A 15918-nucleotide genomic window follows, 5' to 3' on the forward strand; every position below is an offset into this window, starting at 1 on the left:
CAGTATCCAACGCATTGTGACTCAAGGTCACAGTGTGTTTCCAGCAGATTGGCAGTGCCCAGGGCAACACAATCCATCTGGGAACTGGCAGTTTCATTTGCTTCCGTTCAATATGGGGCACCTGGATGGGAAGTGTGGACTGCGACTGCTATCTCAAGCATGTATGAGCCACTGAAACAGGAAGGAAATTACTGTGGTTTATTTTGCAGTTACATATTGCTCATTTTATAATTGGGGGTACATTTACTAAATAAAGATTTACTTATTTATTTTTATTATACATTTTCATTTTAAGAGATGTTACGCAAAATTCAAAAAACTGCGAAGCATAACAATTTATCAAACATTGTTGATGGCCAATTAGGCTAATATAATCCTTGACAATATATTATTGATAAAATATTGAAAAAAGGGAAAACTTAATAATGTGTTCACCGCAGAAGAAAATAATATTATATGATGCTGGTCGCTGGGTGTTTTGATGAACCAGTTTTTAGATGCATAGGGATATTGTGTCAGTAACATAGTTGACATATAACTTTTGCGAACATAAGAAAATAAGATGGACCACAAAACCAGTCATAAGTCGCACGGGTATATTTGTAGCAATAGCAAACATTACATTGTATGGGTCAAAATTATCGATTTTTCTTTTATGCCCCAAAATTATTAGGATATTAAGTAAAGATCATGTTCCATGAAGATATTTTGTAAATGTACTACCATAAATATATCAAACATTTATTTTTGTGAGGGGATATGCATTGCTAAGGCTTCATTGGACAACTTTAAAGGCGATTTTCTCAATATTTAGATTTTTTTTTTTTGCACCCTCAGATTCCAGATACCAAATATTGACCTATCCCAACAAACCCATAAATCAATGGAAAGCTTATTTATTCAGCTTTCAGATTATGTATACATCTCAATTTCATTTTTTTTTTTTTTTTTTTTGATGACTTTTATGTCTGGTTTTGTGGTCCAGGGTCACATATTCTTATAGAAAATTAAATGTAAACTCAACTGCCTTTTCTGAAGTATTTAGATCTTAGAAATAATTTGAATATAATGTTGACTAATAAAGGTGGTACAGCGGCCACGTGGTACAAGGTCGTAGCTCTCAAAATTACGAGTTTACACGTTGTAATTACATGTTATACAAGCGCGTGAAGGCTTTTTACAGTTTTACGGTTTTAACCGGTAACATGGCGTGAACACACCTTGAAACAGGGTGCACAAATTAATTAAAGTGAAGGAATTTAAAAATATGCTTTTTTAATTTCTCTTAACTTAAATTTTCCAACGGCCTAACTCAGGGGTCGGCAACCCAAAATGTTCAAAGAGCCATATTGGACCAAAAAAACAAAAAACAAATCTGTCTGGAGCCGCAAAAAATTAAAAGCCTTATATAAGCCTTATATGAAGGCAACACAGGCTGTAAGTGTATATTAGCTATATTAGCCTACTATCAAAATGACTAAATAGGCTACAAATACATAATGAGGTATTCCCGAGGTATATATTTAAAAACTGCTGAAAGCTACAGAAAAAAAGAAGCAAATGGATCGGTGCAATCCACAGAAACAGCTGGACTCCAGCAGAGAAACATGGATTTGCAGTTATCATTTTGTGTCAAATTGTTGGATTTTGAGGTAAAATCATTCCATATATATTGTATTGTTATATATTATGTTGACAAATCATCTATTAAATATTTTCCATCTTATATTCTGCATAATTGTGCGTTTTAAAATAAACACTGACAAAAACTATACTATAAAACTATATGTTTTAGGGATGGACAATATGACGATATATATAACATTGATATAACGTTAAGTAATTACGCGGATTTAAACCTAAGTTACCTATATTGTAGTTATATAAAATATTCACAGGCAGATTTGCTTTATGTATTTCCTCGACGTCAAATCAGGCACATATAAATGTCAGGAAACACGACTCCTGGCTACATGTCAATATCCATGGATTAGGTTTATTTGACAAGTTGTAAGAAACACTTTCGAGTCCAACCTTTAGTGTAATTCGTTTGTTTTTACTCGCGTTTTCGCAGTTTCCTCTATTAAATCCAGTCACGCAGCAGTTCTTTTGCCAATCAGTCCAGCTGAGGGAGCGCGCTTTCGGCGGGAAAGTGACGTCGATGGCTATGACGCAAATCTTCGTTGACAGAAATGTTGAAATTTAATATTTATTATACACATTTTAACAGCATTGAAAAACGTTAAGAATGTTTGTGTCATGTTTGTCCTCCTACATAAACCACATGAAAACAAAAAAATATATATTTTTTCCATTTTAATACATTTTTGAAAAAGCTCCAGGGAGCCACTAGGGGGGCGCTAAAGAGCCGCATGCGGCTCTAGAGCCGCGGGTTGCCGACCTCCGGCCTAACTTAACCTAGAATGACATATCGATCCTTACCTGGCTGTGGCAGATCGTATTTCTGCAGCTACAAAGGAGTCCTTGTCCGTTTGTTGGCTTTGAGCTTAAAACATCGATTCCCTTTGAGCCTTTTCGGTGTGTTTATGTGAAACACAGAGATAAAATGATCGAAACGGAGCGTATTAACGGATTCCTGTATTACCACGTCACCTTGAGCAGGTGTAGCTGTGTAAGTATATGATTAAACTTTCAACTTACGCTTTACACAGAACCCCTATCAGTTTCTGATGATGTCCTTTTTTGTTTTAAGGTGTCATTTAAGGGGAACATTCTTGGCCCTGTTTCAGCGGTGAGTCAGTTTCTCTCACTGCCAGCGGACAGCTCGGTTGCCAAGCAACGCCATCAGGTTGCTGTGATAGAGTGGCAGCTCGTCTCGTTTTGTCTCTCGCGCGCTGACACGAATGTCCTACAACCTGAATGATTTTGCAAACAAAGATTCTTCTGAGCTACCGCGAATTGCAAAATATGTCTCTCAGGCAGCTGTTGCTTCTTAATGAGGGAAGAAGTTTCCTTCCCTTATAGTGTAGTAATTGATAGCGCAATACCTACTGTTCATTGCATCTCTCAACAATAAGATAGGTCATTGTTCATCGATATATTACGTGTATATGCTAATTTAACAAAGATGTGAGTTACAAATGAGAGTTTTACTTCCCACTGGCATTTCTAGTCTTGTTTGTTCTGGTGTGTTTGTGTTTATGCGTAGGCCTATTGATGAAATATATACATATGTCTTCTGTTTCAGGATGGTTTTTTTTTCAGGGCTTTGTAATGCTGTGTCGTGTCGTCACGTCTTGCTCAGCCATCTGCAAGAACTGACCCTAAACATGCTGCGAGTTTCAGTACGAGGCCTTCATGTTGTTTGATTTCTTCTTGCTGGGAGTTTAAAGACCAGATCTGTCTAAATCACACTCAGAATGTAAATATACTGTGCCTCAATAATCAATGATAGGTACAATTAATAATGAAATAAAATATTAAACTAGTTTTCAAAAAAATAAGACTCGATGAACTTTGATAATATTTGAATTAGTGTTGTCAAATTGATTAATCACGATTAATTGCATCGGTAACACTTCATTTTACAGTGTCATTGTTACACGTTACATGTAATTACTGTAGTAATAACTAGAAATTATGCATAATTACACGCAATTAACCCTAAACCAAACACTCATTCTTACCCTTAACCTATAGTAAGTACATGCAGTTAATTATTATTACTCAGTACTTAAATATATAATTACACTGTAATACTCAGGTAACTTTTTAAGTTAAACAAACAATTCTTTTTTGCAGTGTGTATATATATATATATATATATATATATATATATACATACACACACACAATCACGATTATTGCGATTAATCAGATCTAACATATAAATTAGTGAATATATATACAAACTTTTATGTTAGATGCTATTAATCGCGATTAATCGATTTCACAGTACTAATTTTAATTTATAATAATTGAATAAAAATAATAAATAAACACTAACAAATGGCATGAAACCAACTTTTGAAATATAATTACAATTTATAAAAATATTAAAATATTTTCTAATTATGAAGACTTAAATATTAAACTTTTATCATATTTATTAATTAAATTAAATATAATTAAATATGTATATTAGTGCAAAAGCATCAAAATGCTCCCAAAATCCAGCTGATTTAAATCTGTGAGAAAATGGACCACACAAAGTAATCAAATAGTTAACAGATGAGAAAAGAGCAAACTGAGGTAAAAGATAAAGGGGGAGCAAGAGAGCTAGAGGGAGTGAGTGAGCAAGGGAGAGAGAGGGGGGAAGGAAGGAGGGAGAGCAGACGAGAGGAGTGCACGCAGTAAACGAGAGATAATGCACAGCGAGTAACGGAGACGTAAGCTGTCAGTGTCCTGAGCTGCGCACAGATCTCATTAAAGGTAAGCAGACCAATGCTTTCTGTGTGTTTGAGAGTCAGAGAATGATCATGTTGCTGAAATCCCCTTGATGCTGTGCAGTGTTTCCAGCTTTGTTTTGCAAGGAGACAATAAGAAACAGAGAGAGAGAGAGAGAGAGAGAGAGAACAGCACAGTTGTTCAGGAAGAGCAATAAATCATCTGTAAGCAGTTTAGACGGTGATGTCTGCAGTTGCAGGGATATTGAACTGATCTGTGTGTATTTGTGTGGTTGGTTGTGTTTCAGGATGTATCGACCGTCGCAGCACAGTGTGTGTGGAGCCTGACATTCCTCGCAGGGCTGTGTGTGATTGTCCCTCCTGTTTTCTGACCATTATCACTGCGCCTGCTTCATTGGCGTGCGTGTGTTTGGACATCTAACCCCCCTCTAACCCCCACCCCCCCACTTCCTGAGGCCTGTCGCCACGACAACCATGGACTGCGGATTGCGTCTGCCGCCCGTCATTGAGGAGGTCTTGGATCCTGCAGGTGTGTGTGTGTGTGTGTGTGATGTTTCTACAGGTGCTCATTTGTGTAATGATGCATGAAATAATTATTGTTTTCTCTAGCCCTACCTCCATCTGCATTGTTATCTGGTCTGTCATGAGGCAGAAGGTTGTTTAGAAGGATGAGGCTGTCTGATGTTATATAGAAAATCAGTATGACAGTTTCTCAGTCAAATGTGAGGTTATGTGTTGAGACAAATATGTGTAGATAAACAACAAACAAAACTGGTTATTATGAAATGATGGTGGTTTTCTGTTTATTAGTCTTCTAATGCACTTGCTACAATGCAAAAATTATTTGTTTATGAGTATTTTTGTCTTGGTTTCCAGTAGAAATATCAGTAACACTTTACTTAAATGGTTAGTTCACCCAAAAAATGAAAATTCTGTCATTAATTACTCACCCTCATGTCGTTCCAAACCCGTAAGACTCTCGTTCATCTTCAGAACACAAATTAAGATATTTTTGATCCGAGATGTATCTGACTCGTCCATATAACCACCACTTTCATGGTCTAGAAAGATACTAAAGACATCGTTAAAACAGTCAATGTGACTACGGTGGTTCAACCTTAATGTTATAAAGAGACAAGAATACTTTTTGTGTGGCAAAACAAAAATAGCGACTTCATTCAACTATATCTTTATAAAATTAAGGTTGAACCACTGTAGTCACGTTGACTACTTTAACGATGTCTTAAGAGTAGGGCTGCACGATTAATTGCACGAGATTGTCATGCGTGTCTCATCAGTAAAGCCGGTTCTGTGATTAGCGGTAAATGTCCATCACCTGCTTTCAAATGGAGCGGCACTTAATATACAGAGCCGTAGTTCGCGGACAAGCTACGCAATATCGTGTTCATAATCGCAGATGAATCGCTTTCGATTACGAACGCGATATTGCGTAGCTTGTCCGCGAACTACGGCTCTGTATATTAAGTGCCACTCCATTTGAAAGCAGGTGATGGACATTTACCGCTAATCACAGAACCGGCTTTACTGACGAGACACGCATGACAAAAGCATGCGATTAATCGTGCAGCCCTACTTAAGAGTCCCTTTTTGGACCTTGAAAGTGGAGGTTAAATTGCTGTCTATTGAGGAGTCAGATACCTCTCGGATTTCATCAAAAATATCTTAATTTGTGTTCCAAAGATGAACGAAATTCTTAGAGGTGTGGAACGACATGACGGTGAGTGATTAATAACAGAATTTTAATTTTTGGATGAACTAACCCTTTAAAGTGTATAATGCATTATAATGGTATTCATGATGTACATTAAATTGCATTCTATCTTGTTTTTGTCATGTATTTTAATGCATTATACAGTACTTTCTAAAGGTTTATTAATGAATAGAAGTATCATAATGTATTAACTGTTATTCATGAGACATACAGTGCGTTATAAGGTGCATTACAAGGCATAAATAATGTGTTAAAATACTTTTGTAATGCATATAAAGGCTTTAAGTAAAGTTTTAACACAATATCTGAAGATTCTTAAAACAAGATAAATTTACTTCAGAAGTTCAGAAGCAAAATTGCGTAAGATATTAAAATCTATCATTTTATCTCTCTGTCCATCCATCAATCCATCCATTGTATCCAACCATCCATCCATCCATCCATCCATCCATCCATCCATCCATCATATCCATCCATTGTATCTATCATATCCATCCATCGTTTTCATCATATCCATCCATTGTTTCCATCCGTCCATCCATCCATCCATCAGTCCATCCTTCCATCCATCCATCATATCCATCCATTGTATCTATGATATCCATCCATCGTTTCCATCCATCCATCGTTTCCATCCATCCATCCATCCATCCATCCATCCATCAGTCCATCCATCCATCCATCCATCCATCCATCCATCCATCCATCCATCCATCCATCCATCCATCCATCCATCGTATCCATCCATCATATCCATCCATTGTATCTATGATATCCATCCATCATTTCCATCATATCCATCCATTGTTTCCATCCGTCCATCCATCCATCCATCCATCCATCCATCCATCCATCCATCCATCCATCCATCCATCCATCCATCCATCCATCATATCCATCCATTGTATCTATGATATCCATCCATCGTTTCCATCATATCCATCCATCCATCCATCCATCCATCCATATCAACTTACAAATGGCTAATTTATAGTTGTCTCTACATATTAAGAGATAGGAAAAGTATTTTAACATTAAAGAAATATATATTATATAGATTTCAAACTTTACAAAATTGCCAAATTTGACACCATTGGTTCCCATGCTTCACATGACTCATCTTGTCAACAAGCCAAGTTTGGTGCGCTGTGGTCTGCTAGTATGTGTCGGCTAGTAAATTAAGCCTGTTTTGTTTTTACACGCTGTATATTTACAAGAAAATGGAGCAGCTTTGCTACCGTAAATAAAAAGGCTTTGAAGATGTGCAGCAAGGGGTTATGGGAAACCAAATACTTGCTTTCTGATATGTTGCATGCTCACTGGGGTGTTGTTATGAAACTATTATATTTTGAGTGTTTGTCAGCATACATTTTTTTTGTGCACGCTAATGCTGTAGATTTCTCCTTGGAAGGGCTTTTATGCCTTAAATAGCTGTTGTGTGCAGACTAGAGGGATTGTTTTAAATTGTGCCTCTGATCAAAAGCAGCACCGAAACTTCAAAGCTTCAGTCCCAACGTCTCCATCTCCATTCCTCCGTTCCCAAAGAACCTCGCCCCCTGCGACAAGATGCATAAGTATTGTTGTACTTGATCTGACTTTGTATTACCCCTGTAAATCGGGACATATGTTTCTGTAGGTGGACTTGAGATGGAGAGATAGTTTGAAGGAGGTTTAGAAGCTCGTACAGTGTCTGGGGAGAAAGAGGATCATTTTAGCACAGCACTTCCATGTCACACCACACACATGCCTCTTATTTGCAGTGCTTCCATGACAATTCCCTCTAAATGCCCTGCTGATTTAGCCAGCAGTGATGGTGCTGCCTTCCTCTCCTCCATCCACCAGACGCCCACATGTTTCACATTATTCGAGTGCCACTTGCATTCCCTGTCCACCCCCGGATGATGAAACACACGTTCTTTCTCTCACCGCCCACATTCTGGGTGCCATAGCACCTACAAAGTTTAGGTTCAGTCAAACCCCAAAAGTTTTTGCTACCACAGCTCATTTACATATAGAGGCCCTTTCTCATTTCATGCTTGTTTAAGTCTTTGTCCATTTGAATTGTCCTAGAAAACTTCACTGAGTACTGACGTCAAGAGATTGAACGTTTAGAATTTCCATGCAGCCTGTTTTTTTTTTTTTTTTGTCTTTTCACACTGATAGGGAAGTCTGTTTTCAACTTCCTCAGTTTGTGAAATCAAAAGAAAATTACAGCTAAAATGTATTTACAATGGAAGTCTATGGGGTTTCGCATTGAGGGAAACATTAAAATACACAGTTGTGAAAGTATAGCCAGAAGACTTAAACATTATGGTCTGGTTTCACAGACAGGGCTTATATTACTAGACCTTAGTTCAATTAGGACATTTAAGTAGCTTTTATAATCATGCCTTAGAAAAAGAATTGCTGGTGTGCACCTTGAGACAAAACAATGGCACTGACATATATTAAGATATGTCACTGCAAGTTGCTTTCAGTGAAGATAACTCAAACATGCATTTTAGTCTGGGGTTAGGCTTAAGCCTTGTCTGGAACCGGGCATGTACGTCTTAACATGACACTATAGTCACAAACTCCTGTCATGACCATGTAGTCATTAAACCTGTTACTTTTTAATTAAATGCAGAAAAACTCCAGAAAGACATTGTTTACATATGATCCATATGGAATAGTCATTCAAAATTGAGATTTTGGGCAACATTACTGCTAAAAAATGTTTTTTACAAACATATAGGCTGCAAATTTTGGCTTAGAAATGTCTTGTGTCAAAGACTTTTCTTCAAGTACACTTGTACTATACACATTTTGTTTTGTTTGTACAAACAGAAGGATGTATTGAATTTTCTGAGGTAATCGATCGCATGCTAGAGTAATACAATTAATCGTTAAAAGATCATGATCTCATTCCTAATTGACACCGATTTGCCTGGAATAAAAGTTTATAGTTAAACACTGATGTCTACGGAAGCGATCAAAATAGAGCAAATCAACTTTTGAAAGTAACTCGGTGCTTCAAATAACGATTGTACCAATTATATTGATATGCCACTAAGTGGCGACTGTAAAAAAAAAATGTATTTTTTATTAAATCTTTCATTCAAATGATTTGTTCAGAAACTCTGATTCATCCAGTAATTAAACAAGTGAAGTATTTATGAGTGAGTCATTGAATCATTCACTCAAACTGATTTTTTAAAAATTCATTCAAATTAATTTAACAGATTAAACAAACTGCAGCAATTTATATTTTTTCAGAACCTGTTATTTTGTTTAGTTGTCTGTTCAGAATTGTGGGAGAATCGTGATCTCTAAACTAGTACTGTCAAGTCGATTAATTGTGATGAATCATATCTAACATAAAAGTGTTTACATAATATATGTGTGTATATATATTATTATATTTATATATTATATATGTGTGCATCTGTGTGTGTGTATATATATATATATATATATATATATATATATATATATATATGTGCTATATGTGTATATAATGTAAACAAACATTTATCTTAGATGCGATTATTCACGATTAATCGATTTTACAGCACTATTTGAAACTAAAAAATCATGATTCTCAATTTATTCAGAATGGTGCAGCTCCTACCACATGCCACAAAATTAACTTATTTTGAACCCAGAATGTTCCTTTGTTCTTGTTTATATGTTGCGGAGGTTTACATACGTTGACCAAATGACAAAAACAAGGCATACTGCAGCTTTCCTTCCTCCAAATCTTCCTCTCCTCCTTCCTGCGGGTTTCCTCCCTCTGTTGCTCGCTGACCCCATCTCGGATGTGAGGAGTGGCTCTTTAGAACGTTCCAGAAGAGCTGACAGCGGGAATCTCAAGGGCAGTTCGAGTGAGATCACGCTCGGTTAGCAAGAAAAGTTACATGCAGAGAGAGATAGTGTATACGCGCCGCACATGCGGGTAAGTGAGGGCCCACACACACAGAAAAAACTTTCTCATGAAGGAGTCCACTGAGAGCGCAGGCTTTGGGAGTTTCTGCTTTTGGAGTTTTAGAGATCGAACTCACTTTTCTTTCCGCTTATTTTTCTCTCTCATCTTCTTGTGTTTGTGAGATTTGTGTGCTTGTTCTCAAAACATACAGTTCAGAACTGACCCAATTTATTTCTCTAATCCATCAGAGCACATTATTCTTAAGGAAAAAAAGTTTTTTCTTTCATCCAAACTTCCTCCACCAATTAAATTACTTTTATTTTCTGATGATGTAACACAGATTGACAAGGAAAAATGGAAAAATAATATTAACCTAGATTCCAGATTTTTTTTTTTTTTTTTTTTTTTTTGAAGAAAATATGATTGACTATCTGTCCAGAACTCACTTTCATTATGCTAGGATGTTATGGGGAAGTTGGGCTTTGCTATGCAGTTGTCAAGGTGATCTGAGTGGTTTTCCAAAGTTGCAGTGTGGTTGCTAGGGTGTTATGAATGGTTTTAACATGTTGCTATGTGGTTTCTAGGGTGTACTGAGTGGTTTAGCATGTTGCTATGTGTGTTCTGAGTGGTTTTATGTGGTTGCTGCTAGGGTGTTCTAAGTGGTCTTATCTTGTCACTATGTGGTTGCAAGGGTGTTCTGAATGGTCTTACCACATTGCTATGTGGTTTCTGTGGTGTTCTGAATGGTCTTACCACATTGCTATGTGGTTTCTATGGTGTTCTGAGTGGTCTTACCTCGTTGCTATGTGGTTTCTAGGTTGCTTTGAGTGGTCTTACCTCGTTGCTATGGGGTTTCTAGGTTGCTTTGAGTGGTCTTACCTCGTTGCTATGTGGTTTCTAGGTTGCTTTGAGTGGTCTTACCTCGTTGCTATGGGGTTGAGGGTGCTCTGAGTGGTCTTACCTCATTGCTGTGTGGTTTCTAGGTTGCTTTGAGTGGTCTTACCTCGTTGCTATGGGGTTGAGGGTGCTCTGAGTGGTCTTACTTCATTACTATGTGGTTACTAGGGTGCTCTGAGTGGTCTAACCTCATTGCTATGGGGTTGCTAGGGTGCATTGAGTGGTCTTTCCTTGTTGCTACGTGTTTGCTAGGGTGCTCTGAGTGGTCTTACTTCGTTGCTATGTGGTTACTAGGGTGCTCTAAGTGGTCTTACCTCATTGCTATGGGGTTGCTAGAGGGCTCTGAGTGGTCTTACCTCATTATGATGTGGTTGCTAGGGTGCTCTGAGTGGTTTTATCTCGTTGCTATGTGGTTGCTAGGGTGCTCTGAGTGGTCTTACCTCGTTGCTATGTGTTTGCTAGGGTGCATTGAGTGGTCTTTCCTCGTTGCTACGTGTTTGCTAGGGTGCTCTGAGTGGTCTTACCTCGTTGCTATGTGGTTACTAGGGTGCTCTAAGTGGTCTTACCTCGTTGCTAAGGGGTTGCTAGAGGGCTCTGAGTGGTCTTACCTCATTATGATGTGGTTGCTAGGGTGCTCTGAGTGGTTTTATCTCGTTGCTATGTGGTTGCTAGGGTGCTCTGAGTGGTCTTACCTCGTTGCTATGTGGTTACTAGGGTGCTCTGAGTGGTCTTACTTCATTGCTATGGGGTTGCTAGGGGGCTCTGAGTGGTCTTACCTCATTTCGATGTGGTTGCTAGAGTGCTCTGAGTGGTTTTACCTCGTTGCTGTGTGGTTTCTAGGTTGCTTTGAGTGGTCTTACCTCGTTGCTATGGGGTTGAGGGTGCTCTGAGTGGTCTTACTTCATTACTATGTGGTTACTAGGGTGCTCTGAGTGGTCTAACCTCGTTGCTATGTGTTTGCTAGGGTGCATTGAGTGGTCTTTCCTCGTTGCTATGTGTTTGCTAGGGTGCTCTGAATGGTCTTACCTCGTTGCTATGTGGTTACTAGGGTGCTCTAAGTGGTCTTACCTCGTTGCTATGGGGTTGCTAGGGGGCTCTGAGTGGTCTTACCTCATTACGATGTGGTTGCTAGGGTGCTCTGAGTGGTTTTACCTCGTTGCTATGTGGTTGCTAGGGGGCTCTGAGTGGTCTTACCTCGTTGCTATGTGGTTACTAGGGTGCTCTGAATGGTCTTACCTCATTGCTATGGGGTTGCTAGGGGGCTCTGAGTGGTCTTACCTCATTCTGATGTGGTTGCTAGGGTGCTCTGAGTGGTCTTACCTCGTTGCTATGTGGTTACTAGGGTGCTCTGAGTGGTCTTACCTCATTGCTATGGGGTTGCTAGGGTGCTCTGAGTGGTCTTACCTCATTGCTATGGGGTTGCTAGGGGGCTCTGAGTGGTCTTACCTCATTACGATGTGGTTGCTAGGGTGCTCTGAGTGGTTTTACATCGTTGCTCTGTGTTTGCTAGGGGGCTCTAAGTGGTCTTACCTCGTTGCTATGTGGTTACTAGGGGGCTCTGAGTGGTCTTACCTCGTTGCTATGTGGTTTCTAGGGGGCTCTGAGTGGTCTTACCTCATTGCTATGGGGTTGAGGGTGTTCTGAGTGGTCTAACCTCATTACTATGTTGTTGTTAGGCTGCTCTGAATGTTCTTACCTTGTTATTTTTCTTCCTTGTTCTAGTGTATATAGTGTTTAAATGTTCATTGAATGATTGATTTGGTGTTTTTTTACATTATATAACTCCTCAGACAACAAGGTTGTGTATGTAATTTTTTATTATGCATGTTAAGGGCAAAAAGATCCCAGTAAGAGCTATTGGGGCTTGGGCAGTGGGCTGTAACCAAGGCAACAAGGCGAGAGCGTGTGAACTCCTGCAAACTTTAACGTCATACAGCTCCTCCTTTTGCGTCTGTCAGAGTGAGAAACCAACAAACTCGTTTTTCGGTGCCACTTTCTCCTTGCCTTCTCCCATTCTCCTGCTTCCCACTTCTGCCCCTCCTCCCTTTCTTTTTCTCTCCTCTTCTCTCATTCTACCTTTCTTCCTGCCAAGCCAGTATAGAGGCGACGTGAATAATTCATGCCTCTCCTCACTGCGCCAGAAATGTGACACGCGCACACATACATTTAAAGCACTCTAATGCTTCTGGGACCCGGTGATATCTCACTTAAACCCAACTCTCACCGTTCCTATGCCAAATTTATGTTAAATATTTTATGTCAGCTTCATAAAACACATTGGTTTATTCTCTTATTCTTTAAGAAAATGCATTTGATTTTGATGTTTCCACTTTGTGTTTATAGAGAAATTAATCCGATTGGGAAGGACACAGTCAGTGTGAGCCCTTTGTACACAAGGCTTGTCTTACAGTACTCTGCATGTGTGTGTAATGGTCAGTGATGTGTGTCAAGGTTTTAGACTGGACGGCTCTACCACACAGCGGGCAAAAAGCTCAGATATCGTGCTAACAGGACCAACAGAGATAAAGGATATATTTGTTCTATTCTAAATCTTTTATGTGTTTTTCTTGTCGGGACTAGGGGGCCTCTGGCTCTTAAATTAAAACATTTAGGAACCAAATAACTAAGAAAAATTACAGAATCGTTCGATAAAGCTGGTTGTTCTGAAGCTCTATAATTCATTGAGTTCACAGTTACTTACTATTTTTGATCACACTTTATATTAGGTGTCAAAACAGTTAAAGACACCTATTATAAAGTGGAACCTTATTTTATTGCACTAAAACCTTTACATGACAGGTTTGTCACAAACCTGACAGTAATTGATTAGGAGTTGTTATTGTTAACTAAAACTATTAAAAATAAGTTTCAGTAATTGACATAAAACTGAAATAAAATATAGATATTAGATGAAAAACTTAAAACTTAAATGAAAATTAGAAATGTTGGCAACTGGCAACAGACTGAAATAAATAAGTTTATTTTGAAGTATTGAAATAACTAAAACTGAACTAAAAATAAATATTGAAAAAACATGGCATTTGATCTACATACCAGATCCACATTTTTGTTGTTTACACGGAGATAATAACTGTATCGTTGTCAAAAAATTGCACTTTGGAACCCGTTTTCAAAAGTTAGCATTTTCAGTGTAAATGAACAGCCAAAACGCATAAAAAGTTTTCACTTTTTAGTTGAAAACGGTGTAGTGTAAATGGCTTTGATTGTATGAAAGTCTGACGAGATGCTTTCTGCTGCTTTGGTAATGTCTAGGTTGTCATCACTTAATGAGAACTAATTAACAGTGTTACACTAGCGAAGAAGAGAGCAGACATAGACACATAATTGGAGTGTTTGGAGAATACGTAATCGTCCTCCACCTGTGAGGCCTCATTGATATTCCTGAAACACAGGTCTGTGCTCATGAGCGGATGCTCATTTACATTGTGTTAGTGTGTATGTGTCTGGTAGGGCTATACAAGCGCATGTTCGTGACATAGAAAACCCTCCTCTGCTCTCTGCATTGAGTGCATGCATGCAGGCAATATGAAATCAAAATTGACCCTGTTTGCTTGCTTAATAAATGTCCTTCGACTTGTGTATAATTCATCAGCGTGCATTATTGTAACGTAAAAAAGACTTGTCTTTTATGATCTTTCATCAAAACTTTCTCCATCTTTGAAATGACTCATAATTTTCCTGTCACTACAAAGCTATATGACAGATTATTTTGATTAATCCAGTCACTGCTGTTTCTTAAAGGAATAGTTCACAGAAATAGGACACTTTGTAATTTATTTATGAGCCCTCATGCCTTTCCAATCACATGTCTTAAAGTTCTCTGTGGAACACAAAAGGAGATGTTTTACAGAATGTCCCGGTTACAATATAATGAAAGTGAATGGGGATGTGGAGCTCTAAAGATAACAAAAAAAAAAAAAAAAAAAGCCATTTATAGTCACATTTAGCAGATTAGAGCAAGGCATTATTTTTTTAATATATAATCAAGCTGTTGAGATTTGCTATATTGTATATATCGCTTTAGGTGAGTATACTGCATGTATACAGATAATGTTGAATATACATATATATCCAACTTGAAAAACCTCTCCCTCACCATAAATATAGCCATAAAGGCTGGCATGGTGTAAAAAAAAAAAAAGAAAAAGAAAGAAAATCCAACTTTAAATACATCGCTGGACGATAATATAGTTTACATTTTGCAACAATATAAACAATCAAGCAGTTGAGATTTGCTATATAGTATATATCGCTTTGTGTACTTGGGTAATTCTTGTAGTGATTTTGTGATGTGTATCATTGCCACTGTTAAATGATGCATACAAAAGACAGGGTTAACATTTCGATCATATTACCCACCTCTAGGCAGTTTACCTGAGGAGTTAATTGAAAGTCATGGCATAATGCATTGTACATAGTACATAATATCTTTAGTGTGCTCAAATATGCATTTTAGTCTAGGACTAACTTAAGCCCTGTCTGTGAAACCGGGGGCTAATGGATAATGGAGAAAAAACCCTGTTAACATTCATGTTTATTGTATGGAATAGAGCAGCATGAACATTCTGCAAAACTTCTTCTTTTGTGTTCCACAGAAGAACGTAAGTAATATACAGTACAGTCCAAAATTTTGGAACCACTAAGATTTTTAATGTTTTTAAAAGAAGTTTCGTCTGCTCACCAAGGCTACATTTATTTAATTAAAAATACAGTAAAAAACAGTAATATTGTGAAATATTATTACAATTTAAAATAACTGTTTTCTATTTGAATATATTTCACAAAGTAATTTATTCCTGTGATGGCAAAGCTGAATTTTCAGCATCATTACTCCAGTCTTCAGTGTCACATGATCCTTCAGAATTCATTCTAATATGCTGATCTGCTGCTCAAGAAACATTTAATGTGTACAATTGTACAAAATATTTGTGTACAATATTTTTTTTCAGGATTATTTGATGAATAGAAAGTTCAAAAGAACAGTGTTTATCTGAAAT

General features: G+C 37.7%; 1 protein-coding gene across 3 annotated transcripts in view; it reads left to right on the forward strand.

The window, feature by feature from the left end:
• Positions 1 to 2477: 2477 nt before the first annotated feature.
• The window catches only part of LOC125244691 (coiled-coil domain-containing protein 136), a 42984-nt gene continuing 29543 nt past the window's right edge, over positions 2478 to 15918 (forward strand). For 2 of the 3 annotated variants that reach the window (XR_007179358.1, XM_048154844.1), the window contains exons 1-3: positions 2714 to 2752; positions 3209 to 4392; positions 4655 to 4896. Coding sequence is in view for 2 of the 3 variants with exons in the window: in XM_048154844.1 (XP_048010801.1) it covers positions 4842 to 4896 (55 nt within the window). In the remaining variant the exon portion in view is untranslated. Of the gene's footprint in view, positions 2633 to 2713; positions 2753 to 3208; positions 4393 to 4654; positions 4897 to 15918 lie in introns of those variants that run through there. The other variant, XM_048154843.1, reaches the window with a different exon arrangement.

The sequence above is a fragment of the Megalobrama amblycephala genome, linkage group LG14, assembly GCF_018812025.1.
Source record: "Megalobrama amblycephala isolate DHTTF-2021 linkage group LG14, ASM1881202v1, whole genome shotgun sequence".
Lineage (NCBI taxonomy): Eukaryota > Metazoa > Chordata > Actinopteri > Cypriniformes > Xenocyprididae > Megalobrama > Megalobrama amblycephala.